Source organism: Terrapene carolina, unplaced genomic scaffold, assembly GCF_002925995.2.
Source record: "Terrapene carolina triunguis isolate 2854851 unplaced genomic scaffold, T_m_triunguis-2.0 Scaffold132, whole genome shotgun sequence".
Classification (NCBI taxonomy): domain Eukaryota; kingdom Metazoa; phylum Chordata; order Testudines; family Emydidae; genus Terrapene; species Terrapene triunguis.
The window spans coordinates 17798892-17821154 of NW_020664483.1; the positions used below are offsets into that span (position 1 = coordinate 17798892).

The following is a 22263-nucleotide window of genomic DNA, read 5'->3' on the forward strand; positions in this document are numbered from 1 at the left end:
TGACGTCTCTCTCTTTTCCTCAGATCCAGATCTTTTTCTCCCCATTCCATCCATCCTTCCCTCTGCCTCCCCACTTCCTCTTCCTTGTAATATTTCCCTCCTATTCTTCCACCTGCGCCCCTTATCTACCACAGCACTTCCTCCCAGAAAACAAACTTACCCAAAACTCTCGGGATCAAATTCTTTCCATGCTCTGCCCACCTTCTTTCTGCTACCAGTTCACCTCCTTTGTACTATACACCCTATGCTGGTTCCTCCCCTGACCTCTCTCCAGATAACAAGCTCCACCCCCTGTTGGTTCCCAGCCCAGTAGAATTGGGTGTACGAAACCTCATTGTGTGGTTGAGGGGTCAGGAAGGGTTTCCAGGAGCAGGGGGTTACGTGAGTGGGACTCACTACTCTGTCCAATGGTTCCAAACCACCTCTCCTCCTCACCACTAGAGGTCCGCTCCAGTCCAAAACACAGTGCCCCCTTCTGAGCTGCACAAAAACACAGAAAGCAGCCACTTCCCAGGTCCCACCGAGGAACTATGCTATTCAGACATAACTATTAGCTTTATCAGCAATATTATCTGCTGTGCAGATTGTGATATTCACCTAGGTGGTTGTATGGCTAAAAATACCAGCCCCTAATTTTGATCAGAGATGGGAACTAACTGACTGAAATAAGCAGAAGATGGATTTGTAAGTGTGAAAGTAGATATGCTGCATAATCCCCTGCATTTCAATGCAGTACAACTCCAATCTGAACAGCTGTAGCCCAGTGTGCTTGATAGAGCTAAATAATGCATAAAATGCTTAGCTAAAACACTAAGGGCCACTGAGGTCACTGGGAGTCTTTCCAGTTACTTCAATGGGCTTTGGATCAGCTCTTAATAATAGAGAGAGAGAAATGAAAAGGCACAGACAAGACAAGCAGAGCTGGTTCAAGCTTCAAATTCCCATTCCATGAGAAAATTTGGAATTTATTTTCATTCTGATTCAGAACAAAAATATTTTTTGAAATTTCTCCTGGAACTGAATTTACAAAAAATAAATAAATTGGAATTTCAAAATGTTGTTTGGAATTTTATTTTTGAATGTTAATATTCTTTTATGACACATCAGCAGCAGTAGTACATAAAATGTATTACTTCTTTTTAAAACTATTAAGGGAAGCTGCTGCTACACTTTGATCTGGAAACAGATAAGATGTTTCAATCCGTACTAAGTAGCAACTGTCTCTAATTTTTTTTTAAATAAATAAAATAGCATATTTCAGCTGTTATATTATGCCTTATTAAGACATGTCAGCAGTACATGTTATGTACTACTACTGACATGCCATGAAATAATGTAAAATAACACAAATAATAAAAATAAAAATAAATAAAATTCAAAATGAAATTTCAAAATTTTCCAAAACAAAATTTCTGACAAAATTCTTTCAAATTCCATCCCCCCAGAGTCAAAATCTACCATTTTTCAGAACATTTCAATTTAAACGAAAATAACATTTTTTTGTCAGGAAAAAAAATGGAGAACAGTTTACAAATCAGAACTGAAAATAGATGGCGAGCTGATTCTAGTTCCATAATAATAATGACGATGAGATGTACATACCATTCTGTCAGTATAAACAGTAGCTTTGATTTCCCCTCACCATTTGATCCCCCTGAAGAAGAATCTTACAGCCAATTCACTTTTGCTCCCTACCCACCTCTCTATAGCTGCAGTCTCATCTCTTTGCTCTGCCTCTCCAGTCAGTTCTTTCCCTAACCAGTATTGATGCATGCTCATAGCTAATGCTCACCTTCCTGCTTATATCTGGCCCAGGGGTGGGAAGAAAGAGACAACATCTGAGAGGCAGATCACGAGAAGGGGGATTAAAGAATGATTCTAGCATGGAGGAGGTGAGCTTATGTACCGGGGATCGGAGAGCTTCTAATAGATTAAAACCCCAATGGCCACAATGCAATTACTGTGCGTCACCTCTGTGATGAGGGTTATCTATAAATGACTGAAAGACAGTACAACTTCAAAATGCAATAATGAAACTGGCGACACACAGAAAGAGCCAGAGTTGTGCCAGCTTTACAGATCATATGGCTTGTGTTGGAGGACATCTAGAGACAATGATCGGATAGGTCTTTTACATTTTGACTGTGATCCCATATGACAGAACAGAACACTTGATTTAGAGCGAGAGAGAGATTTTAGTATAGACAAACTGTGTCCTGAGACCAGTGAACAAATATAAGCAAACATTGGTACTGCAGAAGGAACCACCTGCAGTGCAGACCATGGCAAAGATTTGTGAGCAATAAATCAATAACTGGGACAGCCTGACATAATCGGATTGTGTTCTGCAATGTTCCTAAGCGATTTGCAGAGTTTTGACCTACCCACGTGCAGTGCTTTCAATGCCCAGTGTGTGTAAGCAATACAGTCATCTTCCCCAGCTTGTTTAACAGAAACATTACCTTGTTCACACCATCTGCCATGGCTTGCAAAGTTAGTTCTCTAGGTCCATCCACAGTCTTTCCGTTATCAGTTGGCCCCCAGCTGGCACTATATATATCTATGACTTGAGGCATGTGACTGATAGAGGAAGCCTCAATAATGTCTGTCATAAAAGGCTGGTCCAGCATTCGGATACCTGTTGATGTAATCAAAATAAAAATGAATTATGAATTGCCAAAGACAGGATATAGGCTCAGGATCTGATTTATACCTGCAGTTTCAGGCATTACAGCTCACTGGTTATCTTAGTTCCACAATCATTTTGTATTAAAAGTTCAGATTCCAGTCTATACAACAGAGCTATAGCATACAGCTATAGCAATGAAGTGGTGGCACAGAAAGGAGCGAGTGGTTTATTACTGATTCTACTATTGAACTTTGCAATTATACAGCACCTTTCATCCAAGTGTTTCCAAACACATTAAGAAACAATTAAGCTACATACACTCTGTAAGGAAAAAGTAATTACACATTTTACAGATGGGGAAGTTGAGATAAAAATTGTGCAATCTGGCCAAGATCACACAGAAAGTAGAATATTCAAGGACTAGAGCACAAAACTCTTACACAGTACTCTACCCTAACCACTCAATCCCATTCACTCACATGTTATATACTTCATTCATCTCCCAACAGGTTTTCTCTTGCCTTTCTCCACAATATGGGCTAGTGTTTATAATCAGAAAGGAGAGGGAAAGCTACAAATGTCTTATATGGAAATAATGACAGCTGTACCTTTGTATACATGTACAGTAGGGAAACATGGCTATTGTTCTGAAAAAGTTTTTTGGGTAACTTCCAGTATAGGCTGATTTAATTGGTCTCTGAATTCCAGCTCCAACCAAGCCAAAGAGTATGACGATTTGAGCAACACAAGCCTTTTTTGGGACAACACTAAATCATGATTCATTATCAACCCAAACACAGGCCAGGCTGAAGGTTAGAGACCTTTCATTGAGTCTTGCCTGAGACTAGAGTAACCTGGAATGGTTTAAAGTAAACTCATTCCATGTATGGCTTTGGGTGGGAACTCATTAGTTTTCAATGGTTTAAACTAGGAATGGACTGGAACAACAACAACAAAAACATACAGCTGGGTGGGAAACAGATTTCCTGTCCCTCAAAATATTCTGAACAGGGCAGTAAAGTTGCAATCTTGAAAACCTGGAAAAAATTGGTTGAGGTCAATCAAAACTTTTTATTTCCATAATTGTGAAATGTTTCATTTTGATTTTGACCATTTTTTATTTTAAAAAAATATAATTAACTTAATTTTTTTAACAAATAGTTGTTTTGAATTGGAAAACTTGAATTTTTCATGTTTTAAATGCTGATGTGAACATTTTGACAATTTTAAAACTTATTTTTTCAAAAATGTTTCAAGTTGAACAATTTTGTTTTCAACAAATCGGCATTCTCTGAAACTCAGGGCGTGAGATCCCGCATACACTCAAAGAAACAAAGACTGGTGTGAATGTCTGTGAACTGAAACTGCTGAATTTCACAGACGATGACAAGAGAGTGCCCAGACAGAGCTAAAATGTTAGCCAAGTCATCAGATTTGACTTCAATGCAAAAAAAGTGGGATCAAAGAGAAAAAAGTTAGGGGCCAGATCCTCAGCTGGCTGTGACGTCCTATGCCACTTTACACCTGTTGAGGATGGGACCCAGAGACATGTCATAAACATGTCAGCTTCCTCCAGAGGTTTGATGGATTTACTGATTTCCACTTGGTGGTGCTATAGACCTCAGTAATAAACCAGAGCTTTTCTCAGTTTAGAAACATGGGATGTTGTTTGCCTTAAAATAAACGTACCTCAATATGGAATTTTGTTAGGAAATTGACAAGTATGGTAGCTTGTTACAGCTTCTGTAGGACATTAGTACAGCCCAAGGGCTTTGCTATGTAGCTTATAAATAACTGACTTGAAGTTACAGAGTTGCATTAATAGTAGAGATAGCCCTGAACCAAAACCCCAGAACCGAATGCATGCAAATTTGGGTGTCCAATATCAGAATATAAATACTGTGTTTCGTGCCCTTCTCTGATCAATGTGCGTAATTACTGAACAATGGTGACAATGGTCCCTTCTCAATGCAACGCTACATATTAATTTGAACTTCATGTCTCACTGACTGCAGCAACTAAAACAATAACACCACTCCTCCCCTTCAGATTTTGAAGGGAAGGGCTAGCACTGCAGTGGAGAGAGGCTAGAACAACCTGCAGTCATGAAGACCTGTGCACTTCAATAAGTAACTGGCTGAAAGGAAGCAGGAAGTAACAGATATCTCATGACAAACCCTGTTCTTACAAGATTTTCAACTCAATTTATACAGATCCAAGAAGTCTGGCTGCTATTGTGTATTTTCCCATGCACATGCACACACCCACATCCACACCCTCGCCACCCCCACCCCTTTTTGGGGTGCAGATCTAAACCAGACTCATCATCCAAACCCTTTAAAGTTCATTCATTGAAAGTAAAGAGTCAGAAGTTGAAATAGCACTTTGTACATGCTAGTTGATTTTTGGTTTTTGAGGGTAGGTTTCCTGAACAAATAATACCATTTCAATTAGTTTTGTTGCTCATGATTTGTAGTGATAATTTGCTTGGCATAGGAACACAGGAACTGCCAGACTGGGTTCAGGCCAGTGGTCCATTTAGGGCCACAGGGGGTAGCACCCTCTACAGAGTGTGATTTCTAAAGCACACTAATGTGTTGTGCATTAATTGTTCTGTGTAGACTCTGCTGGTGTGCACTAAAGATTCCCTAGAGCTCTTTAATATGGTCCTGTTTCAAATAGCACGACATGAAAGTGAACCAGCAGGGTCTACACAGACCAATTAATGCATAATACGTTAGTGCACTTTAGAAATCACACCCCCATAGAGTGCATTACCCCACCATGTCGACAAGCACCAAGTCCTGTATCTTGTCACCAAGAGTGACTGATAAACATTGCTTCACAAATCCTTGCAAAAAATCCAACATTAGACAACTTGCCCACAGAAAGTTCCTTTTTAAGTCTCACTAGTCAGAAGTGATTAATTCCTGAAACACGAGAGTTTATATCCTTTCTGTAACTCCTGGCTTTTTATTTGTTGGAAGGGTTTTTTGTTCATTTGTTTGTTTGCTTTTATTTTTTACTGCTATAAGCCTAGTCATGGCTTATTTAGTAAAGCTCAAAGCAGAAGGCCTGTGGTCTAGGTATAACTTTGATCTACAATGGTCTAGGTTTATTTAATCCTGCCTCAGTGCTGGGGGGGGATGAACGACATGTCCTCTTGAGGGTCCTTCCAGCCCTAAAATTCGATGATTTCTATGAATTTCCTTGGGTTTTCATAGTCAGGACAGAGTTCTGTACCATTTTGAGTGGCAGATAAAAAATGATACTCCTTGTGAGAGTGCCACTTTGAGCCAATTATAAAATGATAGAACTGTCTTAGCTTAATTGTTTAGTAGAAATTGCTTTGCCATTCCATCGCGGAGATTTTGCTTCTGGGCATGTGCCCGATTTGGGAAGCTTATTGTTTTATGGATCTGGATGTGGTGATCATTCAGATATAACAACAAAAAGGGAGGCCAGCTAAACCGTCAGAAAAGAAATCACTGTGCATGCACTCTAGGAGCCAAACTGTCAGCTGGGGTCAACAACCATCAACATTAATGGCGCTACATTGATTTACACCTGCTGAGTATCTGGCCCCATGCAAACCTAGAGATAAGTTCAGTGTAATGGAGTGGATTTTGTTTTTTCGGAGATGCACAACTGATAGGAAAAAACAATCTGAGGCAGCTCATCTCTGCATCATATTAAGTACAACTACAAGTATATTTCTTCTGCTGCACATTTAGATTTGTTTCAGATGAGACCTACAACAGTACACAAAAGGAGAAATAAGTTAGCTCATATCGAAATCAGTATGGAAACAGGACTTGAAATGAGAATGAGCAGAAGGAATGCCATTCCCCTCGTTAAATAATTAAGTATATTAACAATATAGGAGAGTGCAAAAAGAGAAGGGGAGATGCCCCTTGTTAAATGTTTAGCACTTAAAACTTCTGTGACAGAAGTACAAAGTCTGGACCAAAACCTGCCGTCCTTATCTGGGCAAAGCTCCCGTGACCTACAGTGGGCGCCTTACCCAAGGAAAATCTGAGTGAGGAGAACAGGATTGGGGTTTCTCACTGTATTGGTGTCATACCTGCCACCTTTGAGTTGTATGCCACGCCAACTCCACAGATGTTGTTGTTTGCTGCAGCCGACACTTCCCCTGCACACCTGGTTCCATGACTGCAAAGATGAATAAAGAGAGACCATGTAAATCACTGCTCCTGATCAACATTATTACCCAGTTTGCACACACAGTATTACACACCATTAGGAGCATGCTGGATCAGGCCATTGGTTAATCAAGACTGGTATCTTTCCTCTTGTCCCAGTTAACACCAGATGCTCCAGAAGAAAGCAAAACTCCATTGCTGCACTTAGCAAACTGCACACTGCTGTATATGGAGTAACCAGTTTACCCTCTAAAGCCTGAGCGATGTTTATTCTAATATTAGCATGCATAATTATGCTCTATTTAGTTGTAAAGTTATTCAGCCCTTTTTAGAATCCAGTTTTTCAAGCAGGCTCTATCTTGTTGGACAGTAGAAATAGCATTGGAAAGAGTGGTCTAATACTACTACTAATACTTAGCACTTCAACAGCGTATAGTAATAGTACTTAGCACATTTATTATTTATTTTGCGTGTTATGGTGGCACCTAAAGGCCCCCCACGGATCAGGGCCCCATTGTGCTAGGCGCTGTACAAACACCCAGCAAACTGACTGCCCCTGACCTGAAGAGCTCACAATCTAAAGAGGCAGCAGATGGATGCAACACACAGAAGGGGGAGCACAGGGAAATAAAGTGACAATGCGGGTCAGCATGTCAAGCAGCAGTCACGACACACCAGCTGCAAAAGCATTGCCAAGTTAGGCAGGGTGCTGTGTGTGTCTCATCCTCCTTTAGTAGCTAGTCCACAGAGAAAATACCAGTCCACTACTGCTGTTAGCTAATAAAGTGATTTCTTTAAACTCATGTAGGACAAGTCTGTGCTTTGGCACTGAAGGCCCCAGGTTCAAAATCAGCCCATTGTGCTTCAATCATATTTTTCATCTTCAAAGTGTTTTACAATCCTTAACAAATGCTGAAAATATGTGCCAAGTTAGGCTTGGAGGCCTAAGTGAGGAGGAAGGGAGGGTGTCTGGTTTTCCTCTCCAATAAAATAAATACATATTTTTTTACAGTTCACCATGTTTTAGCAGATGGGATATTTTCTACACCTAAATTATATTACCCTCTATGCATGTATATTGTGGTTATCTCTGTAGTATCCTGGTGGCTCGCAACATTAGCGTTACCATATTACAAAGGTCACATACTCTAATATGCTCTATAACCTGCAGCAGCTGGATTATTTTGTTTTATTTCTTTTTTTAAATTCAGCCTCTATCTTCTTTCCCTCTCCCTCAAAGTGCAGGTTGAAAAGGCTGGTACAACAGAGGTGTGAGAAATCTTGGGACCATGTATTCTTTTTCCTGTAATATTTCCTAGCTTATGTTTTTAGAGACACATCTATTGTAGGAAAATGACTGGTTTCCAAATATCCCACCATCGTGAAAATCTTATGCTTGTTTCAGGACCCTTTTCTGAAGGCTCTTTGGGCAGGGAAAAGACTGAAATATGTTTCTTGTACATCTGCTGGATAAATTTCTTTCAATAACTCAGAAGGTTTTCCTTGACTGTCCTTGTTAAAAGAACTGTGAAAAAGCTACAGCGCGGCTGGGCATTCATTATCTAGTCACCTGTAGGATATAGGGTATGACACTGCTCCCGTCACACAGGGAAGCTGCGATGTTCAAAAACTTTCTAAAAATGCCAGGTCACACCCACCCCCAGATTTCTCCCCTGGTTGTAGGAAGCTCTGCAGACTTCCTGCCGCCCCCCCCCCACCTACGCTTCCTGCACCCATCGCTGCTCAGCTGCAGGAGGAGGGATCACTGTACAGGGAGCTGCTCTACCATCCGTCCAACCCCCGTGCATCCAGACCCCCTCATACCAAGACCCTCCCAATGAGCCCCCTCCCCCTGCACCTGGACCACCCCGACGAGCCACCCGCACCCGGATTCCAACCCTACTGAGCCCCAACCAGCTGCACCTGGATCCCAACCCCACTGATCCCCACTACCCCAGCATCTGGACCCCCCCACTGAGACCCCAGCCCCCTTGCTGAGCTCTATCCCCCCCACACTCAGACCCGCCTGCTGAGCCCCAACCACCTTCACCTGGACCCCCCTGCAGGGTTCCGTTACTGTTGCACCCAGAACCCCCCCAACAAGCCCCTGTGCATCCAGATTCCCCCCGCACTCTTATCCCCCACTGAGCCGCCCGCACCCACACAGAACCCTCTCAACCCACACCTGGATTTCCCCCACACTAAGCCCCTCCACACTTGGTTCCTGCCTTGCTGAGCCTGCCTGGCCACACCTGGTGCACCTGGCACAGAGGGGCAGGGCTCTGTGATGTTTCTAGGGCAGGCCCGGTCCTTGCGCTGTGTCAGGGTTGGGTGCAGCCTCACCGCTGAGTCCGTGTCCCAGGAGGGGGAGCTGCACAGTGATCTCTCACCTCTGTGCAGCCAGTGGCCTGTGTTCCCCAATGCCATGCTGGAGCCTCCACATTTATTTGACAAATTAAATTTGCAGAATTTTATAATATTGTGCACAAAAATAAATTTTTTGGTGCAGAATGCCCTCAGGAGTAGTTAATGCAATAGAAAAGGCTGCTGTATCTGTTTATACAAATCCCCAATTATCCATTATGTTGTTCTCATTATATTGATGGAAAAAATGAGAGGGAAAACTGCAGGTGTGGCCTTTAATAAATAGAGGTGAAGGGTAATTGTAACTCTGGCCAACAAGTTCTTCAGAAGTACTGAATATGTTTGACAAACTAATATCTTGGAGAGGGGGAGGGAACATGGAGAATATAAAGTGTTAATATTTATAGGGCCGTATAAGTAGAAACAAGCTGTCTCATAACTATTTATTTATATTACAGTAGCACTTAAAGGCCCCACCTGAGAAGGAGCCCCATTATATTAGAGCTAGGCAAAAAACAGTTGGCCAAAACCTTCTTTTTTTTTTTTGGTGAAAAATGCAGATTTGGAAACCCAAAACATTTTGCAAATTTTTATCAGTTTTGCTGAATGGTTCATGTAAAAAAAAAAATCCAAAAAAGTTGAAATGTTTTGTCGCAACATTTTTGAAATTAAAGATTCTGACTTTTTGTTTTGCGACAACGTTTTGTTTCAAAATGTCCTTCAAATCTATTTAATTTGTTTGAAAGTGCTGAAAAAGACTCAAAATCAAAATGAAATGTTTCGTTTGGTCAAACAAATCATTTATTTCTACCTAAAATGATTTTTTTACTTTTCAAGTCACCAATTTTTTTGAAGGTTTTCATTTTTGGTTTGACCTGAAATGAATCCCCCCCATCCAATATTTTGGAAGTGCCAGCGAATTGAAAAAGCTAATATTTGCACAGCTCCTCTGTATAATACACATAGCAAGAGACCTTCAAGCACTCACCTTCTGAATAGGCAGAGAAAGAGTAGGAAGGGAAATAGAGAGGTGACTTGATCAGCATCAAGCAGTAGGTTAGGGACACAAATGGGAGCAGAACCCAAGTCCTCCTAATTCCCTTGCAAGTGCCCTACACACAGCACCACAGACACCATCCCTCTGGGTCTTAGTGCAGGGGTGTAACATGGGTGGGCCACGACCCTCCCAATCAACACCCAGGCACACCCAAATCTAAGCTTGTGTGATACCCCCGCCGCACTCACACACCCTTTCCTGTAACAGCAGCTGCAGATTGCTCCAGGGGCTGGGCAAAGAGACAGAAAGCCTCTGATCCTGGGAGCATCTCCCTCTCCCCAAGCTGTTCCAACTCAGTCAGCAACTGCTCCTGCCACCACCCTATAGGGAGGGAAGAGGCACACAACTTAGGAAACACAGATTCCCTGCAAGAGCCTGTATTGGTGGAACCGTGCACTCAGGGAGGCAGCAGTCAATAGCCAGGCAGCTGCAACTATGTGACAGAGAGAAGCAGAGGCTGCTACTTCTGTGGTGTGGGGTACGGGACATGACACAAGAGGTGATGGGGAATGGGTAGCAGGGATAGGAAAAGGGGTCCAGGATGCTGGAGCCAAAAAGGGGCCCAGCCAAGCTGTCTGGTCATTGCTCATCGACCATAAGTTGGGGCCCTCCCAAATTCCCATTCCTCACTATGCACTGCTTCAGAGACCACTGTTTATTAGAATTAAGGTGACAGAGATTTTTGGCTGTCTTAAATAGCGTGAGTTAGAAGAGGCACTGTATCTGTGTTTACAAGCAAAGCAGCTGTGCTCATGAGCATGAACACCTCTCCCTGAGTCTTTTAAAAACCTAATGACATTTTGCACACGCAGCTGCCTGCTAACAAAAGCCCCCTGGTTCCTGTTTTTTTAAAAGTTCTCCACTTCCTGTTACACAAATCACTTAAACTACTCACAGAGAAATATTTTCTTTATGTAAAAATGATATTTCACTTTGCAGTTCCTTCTTGCATGCATTGAAGTCATTTACTTTATCATTGACTGCAAGTGGAGCAAAATTGGACCTTTATAGTCCATTCTTTGAAAAGCTAACCCTGTACGACTCTTACACCAGCTAAGGATCTGCCCCTAAAAATTACCAAATGCCACCCATCCGCAACAATGGGTGGGGGAAATTGATGGGGCCAGTGGTGAAAGGGGGACTGTCCCAGCGGCAAGGGAGGGACACACTCACCAAGGCACAATAAGTAGCTCCTCCCCCTGGGAGTCTTTGGCACCCATTGGCCAGCTGGGAGACAGGGGTGCTCATTGGCTAGCATTCCCCAGTTCCCAGAAGAGGCCATGTGGAGCCTCTTTTGGCTGTTACAGAAGGGAAGGGGTTACTCACTGTCTCCTACCTGCATCTCATGGGTGGGTAGGCTCCATGTCAGGGGCTGCAGCTCCTGTCCCAGCCCCAGAGCAGAGGGAGCCCAGCTGGGGGGCAGGGCGGGGTGGGGAGGGAGGTGGAGAGGATTAAGCAATGAGGAAAGGGGATGAGGGAGAAGAGCGAGCGGGGGTGGGGCCTTGAGGAAAGAGGCAGAGCAGGGGCGGGACCTCAAGGGAAAAGGAGGAGCAGAGGCGGGACCCTTGGGGGAAGAGGCAGAGCAGGGGGCAGGATGTACTCAGTTTTCGCAGGACTGGAGATCAGTCGAGGACCAATGTGCCTGCCACAGGCACAGGAGGAGAATCACAGGTCGAGCGGAGCAGCTGGGCAGGAGCTGAGACCTCTGCGGGAATAGTTCATTTTGCAGATAGTGGTGAGTCAAAAGAGGGTGTCCTTCCTGGTTAGGATTCAGAACCCCTCCTACAGGAGGTGCAAGGGATGGATTCAGGGTCTGAGGTTGAGAATAGTGAGGGTCCAAGCCTCAGAGGTGGACAGAGATGATGAGGAGCGGGTGAGTGACCCTGGGCCTGCGCCTCACACCCATAATCTGCCAAAAGCTCTTCTGGCATCCTGGGGATGCAGCGGTGGAGTTTGTCAGCAGCCTTCAGGCACTGAAGGAGGGAATTGCTAACCTCAGCACAGTGGGGCAAAATGGCAACCCAGGTCCCTCCTCCCTCAGACATCCAGCCCGGGGATGTGGGCTGACCTGGCAAAATCATTGGCATCGGTGGCCCATAGGTTGGCAGCCTGCCTGATGACAGCGGGCCCCTCTCAGATGAGGGGGTAGGACTGTCAAAGGTTTGGGGGGACTGGTACCCCACAAAGGAATATGGAGCAATTAGGAAGGGTCCCCCCTGTTTCCAGGTGGCATCATTCCGAATGAACAAAGGCAGGAGACATGACAGCTGATGATCCTAGAGCTTATGTGAGATCCACTGTCCACTTGGGAATCATCTGCTTAAAGGGGTTAAAAAAAAGATTTGGAAAGAGGAATTTGTGGATTTATTTATCTTGCTTTTCAGGACAGAGGAAGGGAGCAAAAAGCATGAAAATGAGAAGGACAAACCCTCCAGGCCTAAGGTGCCTCAAACTCTTGAGAACTGGTGCACAGCCTTTCACATTTATGCGAGTATAATTTGTGTGAGGAGCCCCGAGAGGTGTATTTCCTTGTTTAAGTATGAGTAGGGCCCTACCAAATTCACGGTCCATTTTGGTCAATTTCTTGGTCATAGAATTTTAAAAATCATAAGTTTCATGATTTCAGCTATTTAAATCTGAAATTTCCCGGTGTTGTAATTGTAGGGGTCTTGACCCAAAAAGGAGTTGTGGAGGGGGTCACGGTACTGCTATCCTTACTTCTGCGCTGCTGCTGGCGGGGGCACTGCCTTCAAAACTGGGCAGCTGGAGAGAGGCAGCTGCTGCCTGGGAATCCAGCTCTGAAGGCAGAGCCACCGCCAGCAGCGGCACAGAAGGGTGGTATGGTATGGTATTGCCACCCTTACTTCTGCGCTGCTGCTGGCAGGGCGCTGCATTCAGAGCTGGGCACCCAGCCAACAGCCGCCACTCTCCAGCCGCCCATCTCTGAAGGCAGCACAGAAGTAAGGGTGGCAATACTGCGACCCCCCTAAAATAACTTTGCAACCCCCCTGCAACTCCCTTTTGGGTCAGGACCCCCAATTTGAGAAATGTTGGTCTCCCCTACAAAATCTGTATAGTATAGGGTAAAAGCACACAAAAGATTCGATTTCCTGTGGGGAGGAGACCAGATTTCATTGTCCATGATGCATATTTCATGGCCATGAAATTGGTAGGGCCCTAAGTATAAGGACTTAATAGTGGGGGCTCATGCTACATATGGTGGCGTGTGGGGGGGTGATTAAGAGAATTTAGTCAGAGGACAGCAGAGGATCCTGATTTACCCTGGGGTAAAATAGACCAGGACCTTTGCTGAAATGTCTGACTCCTTATCGCCCTGCCCAGCTGACATTCACGGAGAGCGGGCTGCCTGTGCCAAAACCTTGGCTTCAACATGACGATATAAAAGCCAATGTGTGCTTTGCATTTAACGATGGGAAATGTTTTCATTCCCAGTGCAGGTACAAACACCACTGTAGGAGGTGCAGGGATCCGCATAGTGCCCTCTCCTGTCATGGGGTAAAGGACGGTTCCAACAGGACAGTAGGAAAGGGGGTCCTCAAGGTCCCAGTGCTTCAGGAGTTGCTACAGGGGAGGCAGTAACCATGGAAAAGGCTCCTTCTCCAAGTAAGACACAGGTGTTATGGAACTTGTTTCTGGACTACCCTAAGAAAACAGACGCTGCTTACTTATGGAATGGATCTTCAGACGGTTTTCAAATTCCTTACGAAGGCAGGAGGTGTCACTGCTAGACAGAGAACTTGAAGTCCATTAAAGGCTTTGAGTATATAGTAAGGGCAAAGCTCACCTTGGAAGTAACAACAGGGAGAGTGGCAGGCCTCTTCTGATGTATTCCAGTGCCAGATTTGAGCATATCTCCCCTGGGTGTGGTACCAAAGAAGGCGAAGAGGGAATACAGGCTGCTCCATCACCCGTCCTACCCCTGAGGCTCATTAGTAAATGACCATATTGATCCCCTGCTGTGTTCAGTGAGATATTTGTCCTTTGATGCTGCAGTAGCCTGAGGTTAGGGACTGTGGCCATGGGGCACTGTGGCAAACTGTGACATCAAGTCTTTATGGGAACTTTACATGTATTTTCAAGTTGTTCTCAAATTCCTTTCCTGACAGATTCCCCCCTGCTCATAAAATCCCAGCCTCCATATTGCTCCCTTTAAAATAACTTGAAGGCCGTGGGTGAGACATGATGATGGAGGAAGGAGAACAATAAAAAATTGCTATGAAGCATAAATTCAGACCTGGGTATCATGACTTCTTCAGTTAGCAGACAGAAAATTATATCGTTATCACCTACACAAACATTTCAGGTATGCCTTCGTCTTTCTGGAGTAGCAAACACTTTATATACCATAACTCAGCTGATCAGAGCGATAGAAGTGGTTCCCAGGAGAACACACTAGATAAAAAAAAAATCAATGTGAAAACAGTAATATCTAATCTTCAGAGGATAGCGACACAGCAACTGCTGTGCTGAAAACCACATCGTTTAGTGGAGAGACGGACACTGAAACTATCAGCAGAGCCTTAGGATTTCCTAATACCTGTAGTGACAGCTGACTGAGCTCTATTACCTGTTAAACCAGTCATCTGTGTAGCGGGGATACGGGTAGGGGTCGTTACTGCTGAAGTCATAGCTGGCTTTGGCATTCTGGAAAACACAAATATCTCAATGAGTCTGCATGAAAACAGGCCAACAAAGCAAAACAGAATGCAGAATGAGGGAACTTGTACAATGTTAATAAACTCCCCTTTTTGTTCTGTTTTATCCGAGTGTCGTCTAATATATCTGGTATGCTGGACATACCACATCTCAGCTATTATTAGTTACTGCATTAAATGTCTGAGATGAACTTTCCTCAAAGTAGTATGCAAGCAGCATGGGCTGGTGTTTAGTACTATTCCGACTTCTGTCTCTGGGTCACTGGATTACCATGGGCAAGTCATGTCACGTCTTTCTGCCTCAGTTCCCCCAAAATGGGGATAATAACATTTACCCACCTTTTACAGTGCTTTGAGATATTTGTATTACAACTGTTGGGCATTATTAATTATTATTATTGTTGTTGTTGTTGTATTAGAGTGGTGCCCAGAGGCCCCACCTGAGAGGTGCTAAGCAGTGTACAAAAAATATTAAGAGACAGACCCGAGCCTGAAGAATTTACATCTAAATAGACAAGGCAGACAAAGGGTGGGAGAGGAAACAGAGGCCCAGATCAGTAAAGTGCTCAAGGACACACAGCATGTCAATGGCAGAACCAGGAAATGTCCATAAGTGGAATTTTTCTTTAGGAGGAGAGGTAGATTCAAGCTAAAAACTCAACTTAGTTTTTAAATAAGAACGGCAATACTGGGTCAGACCAAAGGTCCATCTAGCTAGTATCCTGTCTTCCGACAGTGGCCAAAGCCAGGTGTCTCAGAGGGAATGAACAGAACAGGTAATCATCAAGTGATCCATCCCATGTTGCCCATTCCCAGCTTCTGGCAAACAGAGGCTAGGGACAACAACCCTGCCCATCCTGGCTAATAGCCATTGATGGACCTATCCTACATGAATTTATCTAGTTCTTTTTTGAACCCTGTTATAGTCTTGGTCTTCACAACATCCTCTGGCAAGGAGTTCCACAGGTTGACTGTGCATTGTGTGAAGAAATACTTCCTTTTATTTTTTTTAAACCTGCTGCCTATTAATTTCATTTGGTGACCCCTGATTCTTGTGTTATAAAAAGAAGTAAATAACACTTCCTTATTTATTTTCTCCACACCAGTCATGATTTTATAGACCTCTATCATATCTCCCTTAGTCATCTCTTTTCCAAGCTGAAAAGTCCCAGTCTTATTAATCTCTCCTCATATGGCAGCCATTCCATACCCCTAATCACTTTTGTTGCCCTTTTCTGAACTTTTTCCAATTCCAATAAATCTTTTTTGAGATGGGGTGACCACATCTACACATAGTATTCAAGATGTGGGCGTACCATGGATTTATATAGAGGCAATATGATATTTTCTGTCCTATTATCTATCCCTTTCTTAATGATTCCCAATATTTTGTTTGCTTTTTAAACTGCTGCTGCACATTGAGTGGATGTTTTCAGAGAACTAGCGACAATGACTCCAAAATCTCTTTCTTGAGTTGTGGCAGCTAATTTAGATCCCATCATTTTATATGTATAGTTGGGATTATGTTTTCCAATGTGCATTACTTTGCATTTATCAACATTGAATTTAATCTGCCATTTTGTTACCCAGTCACCCAAGAGGTTTGTGAGATCCTTTTGTAGCTCTTCACAGTCTGCTTGGGACTTAACTATCTTCAGTAGTTTTGTATCATCTGAAAATTTTGCCACCTCAGTGTTTACCACTTTTTCCAGATCATTTATGAATATGTTGAATAGCACTGGTCCCAGCACAGACCCCTGGGGGACACCACTATTTACCTCTCTCCATTCTGAAAACTGACCATTTATTCCTACCCTTTGTTTCCGATCTTTTAACCAGTTACCAATCCATGAGAGGACATTCCCTCTTATCCCATGACAGCTTACTTTGCTTAAGAGCCTTTGGTGAGGGACCTTGTCAAAGGCTTTCTGTAAATCTAAGTACACTATATCCACTGAATTCCCCTTGTCCACATGCTTGTGGACCCCCTCAAAGAATTCTAATAGATTCGTGAGTCACGATTTGCCCTTACAAAAACCATGTTGACTCTTCCCCAACAAATTATGAGTCTGACAATTTTGTTCTTTACAATTGGCATCACATTAGCTATCCTCCCGTCATTGGGTACAGAAGCTGATTTAAATTATTAGGTTACACAGTACACTGCAATTTCACATCTGAGTTCCTTCAGAACTCTTGGGTAAATACCATCTGGTTCTGGTAACTTATTACTGTTTAGTTCATCAATTTGTTCCAAAACCTCCTCTAATGACACAATCTGTGACAGTTTCTCAGATTTGTCACCCAAAAAGAATAACTCAGGTGTGGGAATTTCCCTCACATCCTCAGCTGGGAAGACTGATGCAAAGAATTTATTTAGTGTCTCTGCAATGGCCTTATCGTCCTTGAGTGCTCCTTTAGCATCTCAATCGTCCAGTGGCCCCACTAGTTTAGCAGGCTTCTTGCCTCTGATGTACTTAAACAATTTTTTGCTATTACTTTTTGAGTCTTTGGCTAGCTGGTCTTCAAATTATTTTTGGCCTTCCTAATTATATTTTTACACTTCATTTGCCAGAGTTTATGCTCCTTTCTATTTTCCTCACTAGGATTTAATTTCCACTTTTTAAAGGATGCCTCTTTGTCTCTCACTGCTTCTTTTACTTTGTTGTTTAGCCACGGTGGCACTTTTTTTGTTCTCTCTGTTTTTTAATTTAATTGTGAAAGAAGCTTTTCACGACTATGAGAACTTCAGGGGCTACTGCCAGCAATTTTGTAGCAAAAGCCAGACCATAGGAGTTCAAAACAGTACGTAGGTGAAGTGTCTAAATGACAGAGAGAAAATGTATTGCCAGTTCAAACACCCCATCTTAAAGTATCAGGATGAAATCCTGGCTCTGTTGAAGTCAGTGGGAGCTTTACCATTGACCCTCCCTGTTGCTGTATAATACACCGAAGAGAAGTGAACGAGTCAACAGAAAAAGATCAGGTCCTTTCATGTATTAACACGTACTGTGTCCACTTATAGTAAGACCAGCTGGACAGCTATCTGGGCATGGTAAAGTCAGAATGAAAATCCTGGCTGTCTATGGATAATTTGATTAGGAGTTGAAGTACACTCTGTACCAATTTCTAGGTTTGTTTCCTCTAGAGAGAAATGCACTTGAATCAGGAATTAAAGAAGTTTCTAATGCTATTGCCATGGATTCTGCATGGCATGGATTTTCGGCAAACTAGAGGTAACTAATTTTAATTCAAATCTCATTCTCCTAGCCAGTAATGTGAGTATGTTCACACTCAAAACCTAATTTGATGAGTTCTGGGCTTTGCCAGTTCCTCATTTGGTGCAGAATTTCTGACCTTTTTCCCATAAAATTCTCACTTTAGTGAAAATTGCTATTTCAATCTTGGTGTGGGTAGATTCAATCCACTCCCCACCTGCTAAACCCAAAGGAAATTACATGTGGCTAATTTGTCAGGAAGGAATTAGACATGCAGACACCCTTTGTGTACTCATCAGCTGCTCTTGGTGTCGGTATCAGACAGTTTGTCCAAAGAAAGAAGGGATGGAAGGTCCTTCAAGATATATAATTATATCACTATATATTCAAAGTAGGGATGGGCAAATTGCTTCAGAAAACAATCCAACCCACCCTACAGACTGTAGCTCTCTTCTATGTTCAATCAAACAAAGCATCAATTTCAGAAAAAAAATTCCTTTTAAAGAAAGACACCTTTCAAAATTCCCTCTCTCTGATCTACCTTATTTTGGGTTACCCACTAGAGTACTGCATTCACAGAAGCAGAGTATTTTCTAAGAAACCGTCAGCATAGTCCACAAAAAGCAGAATTAGGAAGACTAAGAAAATAACTACAGATTCAAATATTTAGTTCCCTCTTCCTTTTCTTCAGGCCCTTTCTTGAAAACAGCAAGCCTTCTGCAGCCTTTAAGAAATAAAATCCTTCTGACACTGTACAAAGTACTTTATATTAGAGCTGGTCAGAAAATAGGATTTATTTTCATGGAATATTTTGACTTTTTGATGAAAACTCAAAAATCAAAATATTTTGTCGAAAAACCTATGCTGCTTCAGAGCCTCATGGGAGCTGTAGTTTGCGTGCCTTTCAGTTTCGGCTACGTACTTTAGTTTTCATCCAAGAACTGAAAAATTCCATTTTGGGGAGTACAGTTTTTTGATTAAAAAACAAGCCAGAGAAAGCAGACACTTTCCCCCTAAAAGTTCATTTAATCAAAAACCCAATTTTCCTATCAAAGAACGGTTTTGGCAGAAAATATTTGATGAGCCCAACTTGATATTATTATAAACAGTAGACTCAAAAATTTATCCATTGTTATTGCATGGAGAGACTACCTGTCCTGTATTTTAAAGGCCATCTCTAGCTTGGTTCCTAACATCCTGCAACCCTTATGCTAATAAGATGGTACCACGTAGCATTTGATCAGAAAGTAACATGCTATCAAGCAATAAATCACACAAAAGTTCATATACAAAGATATGATTTTGGCCTACGAATAAAAACAAAAACATAAATTAAATAAAAGCTTTGACTTGCCTTTTTCATACAGTTGTCCTGTATTTTCTTGTGGCAAACCCTTCTATTGTATAACAGTTATTCTGTTACATATGGAAAATACTAAACCAATTATTTCATATGCTGTTTAGCAATGATTGTGTATCTTGAATAAGAATGAACACTTCCTGATATTTACATGGTTTTATAGGCCTCTAAAGAGCCATGCATAAGCAGCTATGTTTTCCTATTTAATTCAAGAATTTTTCCTACACTTATATGACAGTCCAGGAGGCAAACGTTAAAAGATATGCCTCTCATTAATAGTAGACTAAATTCATCTATGGTATTTGATTAAGGATGACTTTGGTCCACAGTTTTTTGGGCTTTAAAAATACATATAAAGATTTTTTAACATAGTGTTCAGTTCTTTGCTCCCTTATATGGGTACAATCCCCTATGGAACTGGTCCTGTAACTTCCGGTTTTCTCTCTTGACTCCTATACTGACCAAAAGACAAAGAAACACTAAGCCTAAATGATGGTGTGTAATGTCTTTGACAAATTGCTTGTGAGTACTGTTCAAAGCTGTACAGTGGAAATAAATAATTCAGTTGTACATAAGATCTTAAGTACAGAGGATAAATTCTTCATGAGATGGAAAAGCAAACAGTGTATTCTTTGCTTAGGGGAATATAACTGAGGGCAAAATGCCTCACTGAAAAACACACAAACAATGGCACCAAAACAGTGTTGATATGGGGAAGGCTTCCCCTATTTGCCAGCTGAAACATTTGCCTTGTGTTTGTTTCAAGACTATTCAAAAAATCCCCCTGGGTTCTTGCTGCAAACAGTTCTGGCATGAAAATTTCTCAGAGCCCTGGTAACCTTTTATTTACATTTTAAAAGGCATCTATAAATAGATGCATAGGAAATATGCTAATTAGGTATACAGTTCATTTTATATGAACATGCAGAGGTAGTTAATTTGTACAGGTGAACATTATAAACACCATTTATTTTGGTCCAGCACTGTTATTTGCAATTAGGTGTACAGGTATCAGCAAATGGACACCAGGTTGTCAGCCTGTCTGGGGTGCAGTGCAATTTGGTGTTAGCTCTGGGCCATTGCTCTTTGTCCTTGTTCTGTGTGTATAGAACATTGACTTGAACCCAGTGATGCTTGATTGAGACTGTCAAAATCAGGCTAGGATTGTCCCATATCTTTAATTTCTTGTATTTTCTTTTGTCAGAACATGATCACATGACTTTATGTGAGCAACACAATTTCTTTTAAAAGACTGTTCCTCTTTGGAACAAACATAGCTCTTTGTTTTCATGTATATGGGACAGAAGGCAGCCAGATGCTACAGGGATGGGTGACTTTATAGAGACCTAGCTAGATATATAGCATGGACCCCTGGGCAGGCCTGGACATGTGTAGAAACGGAGTTATCCCCTCTGTCACCCACAGAGATTGTGGATATTTTATTTCATTTTGTTGGTGGTTTCTAGTGTGGAGAATGAGGGAGTTCTGTGTATTATTTTTTATAACTTTAGTTTACCTGTATGATATTTTCCTGCCTGATGATATTTTCCTGATAGAATAGCATTAAATCAGAGGAGGCTGATGCGGGGGAAGCAAACATGAAATGAAACAATGACAGATAAGTCTCCTTAGGGAACAGTGGGGGAAGCTATGGACTGGGCAATGTCTCTGCTAGGCTTCAGCCAGGCTGGCCAAGTTTACTTTTCCTAGGCATCAGCCTAAGATCAAAGGGGATACTAAAGCCTCAAAGGGGTCAGCTTAAGGAAGAAGGCGGCTGTAGTGGGTTGTCAGCAGCTGCCTTGGTGGGGAAAGATTGACAAAGACACAGTGACGGTGAGAGACTCAAACTGTAGCAAGCATGGAGATAACTGGGGTCAAGAGAACATACAAAAGCATTCAAGGAAAGATTCTGGTGTCGGTGAGTCCCATGCATACAGGCCTTTCTTGTATTAACCCTTTGCTCTGTGTGCTACGGACCTCTGTGTGAACAAATAATGCTTTGTTTTGAAGAAGTTGGTTTTGAATCATTTTAATCAGCTGCTGTCACAGGCTCATGGAGGTAAAGGCCTTACAGGTGTCAAACCCAATTGGATCTGTTGGGTTAACATGGTTGGGAAACAGGGGGGCTGCAGCCCAGAGATCTGGCCTAAGAGTGGTAGGAGTGTGTGGTCCCCCTTCTCCCCAGAAAGGGATGAAGGTGGCAAAGCCTATCCCCAACAGGACAACAGATGGGCTGCCAGAACTCGTTTAAATGAGGCAATAATTATACCTAGCTATTGTATAGTTCTTTTCTTCAGTGGGTATCATTATATTCATTTTACAGACAGGGAAACAGACACAGAGAGGTGAAGTGACTTGTACCAGGTCACCCTGGCAGGCCAGTGGCAGAGCCAGGAATAGAACCCAGGTTTCCTGCAGTACAGTGCTCTATGCACGAGGCCATGTGCCTCACCTACATAAATCTCTTTCTCTTTCTTTCCCCCACCCCCAATTACAGAAAGCACCATCACAATTGATACTAATTGGCACCCTCACTAGCAGCCTCAATTAATAAGGTCTAAGACTGAGTAGGCCAGGGGAGTAAATCCCCTTCCTCTCGCTAGGGATGGCCCCCCTGATAAATGTGAGGTATCTTGGCAGGAAGATGCCAATCTTTCATGGAAACAACAAGGAGTCCAGTGGCACCTTAAAGACTAACAGATTTATTTGGGCATAAGCTTTCGTGGGTTAAAAAATCTCACTTCTTCAAATGCATGGAGTGAAAATTACAGATGCAGGCATTATATAATGACACAT

General features: G+C 42.5%; 1 protein-coding gene across 2 annotated transcripts in view; it reads right to left on the reverse strand.

The window, feature by feature from the left end:
* Window positions 1-22263, reverse strand: part of PCSK2 (proprotein convertase subtilisin/kexin type 2) — a 179298-nt gene that overhangs the window by 30167 nt on the left and 126868 nt on the right. For both annotated transcript variants that reach the window (XM_024206770.3, XM_024206769.3), the window contains 3 exons: window positions 14802-14878; window positions 6714-6802; window positions 2463-2638 (listed from right to left, as the gene is read on the reverse strand). In XM_024206770.3, coding sequence (XP_024062538.1) covers window positions 2463-2638; window positions 6714-6802; window positions 14802-14878 — 342 coding nt within the window. The remainder of the gene's footprint in view (window positions 1-2462; window positions 2639-6713; window positions 6803-14801; window positions 14879-22263) is intronic.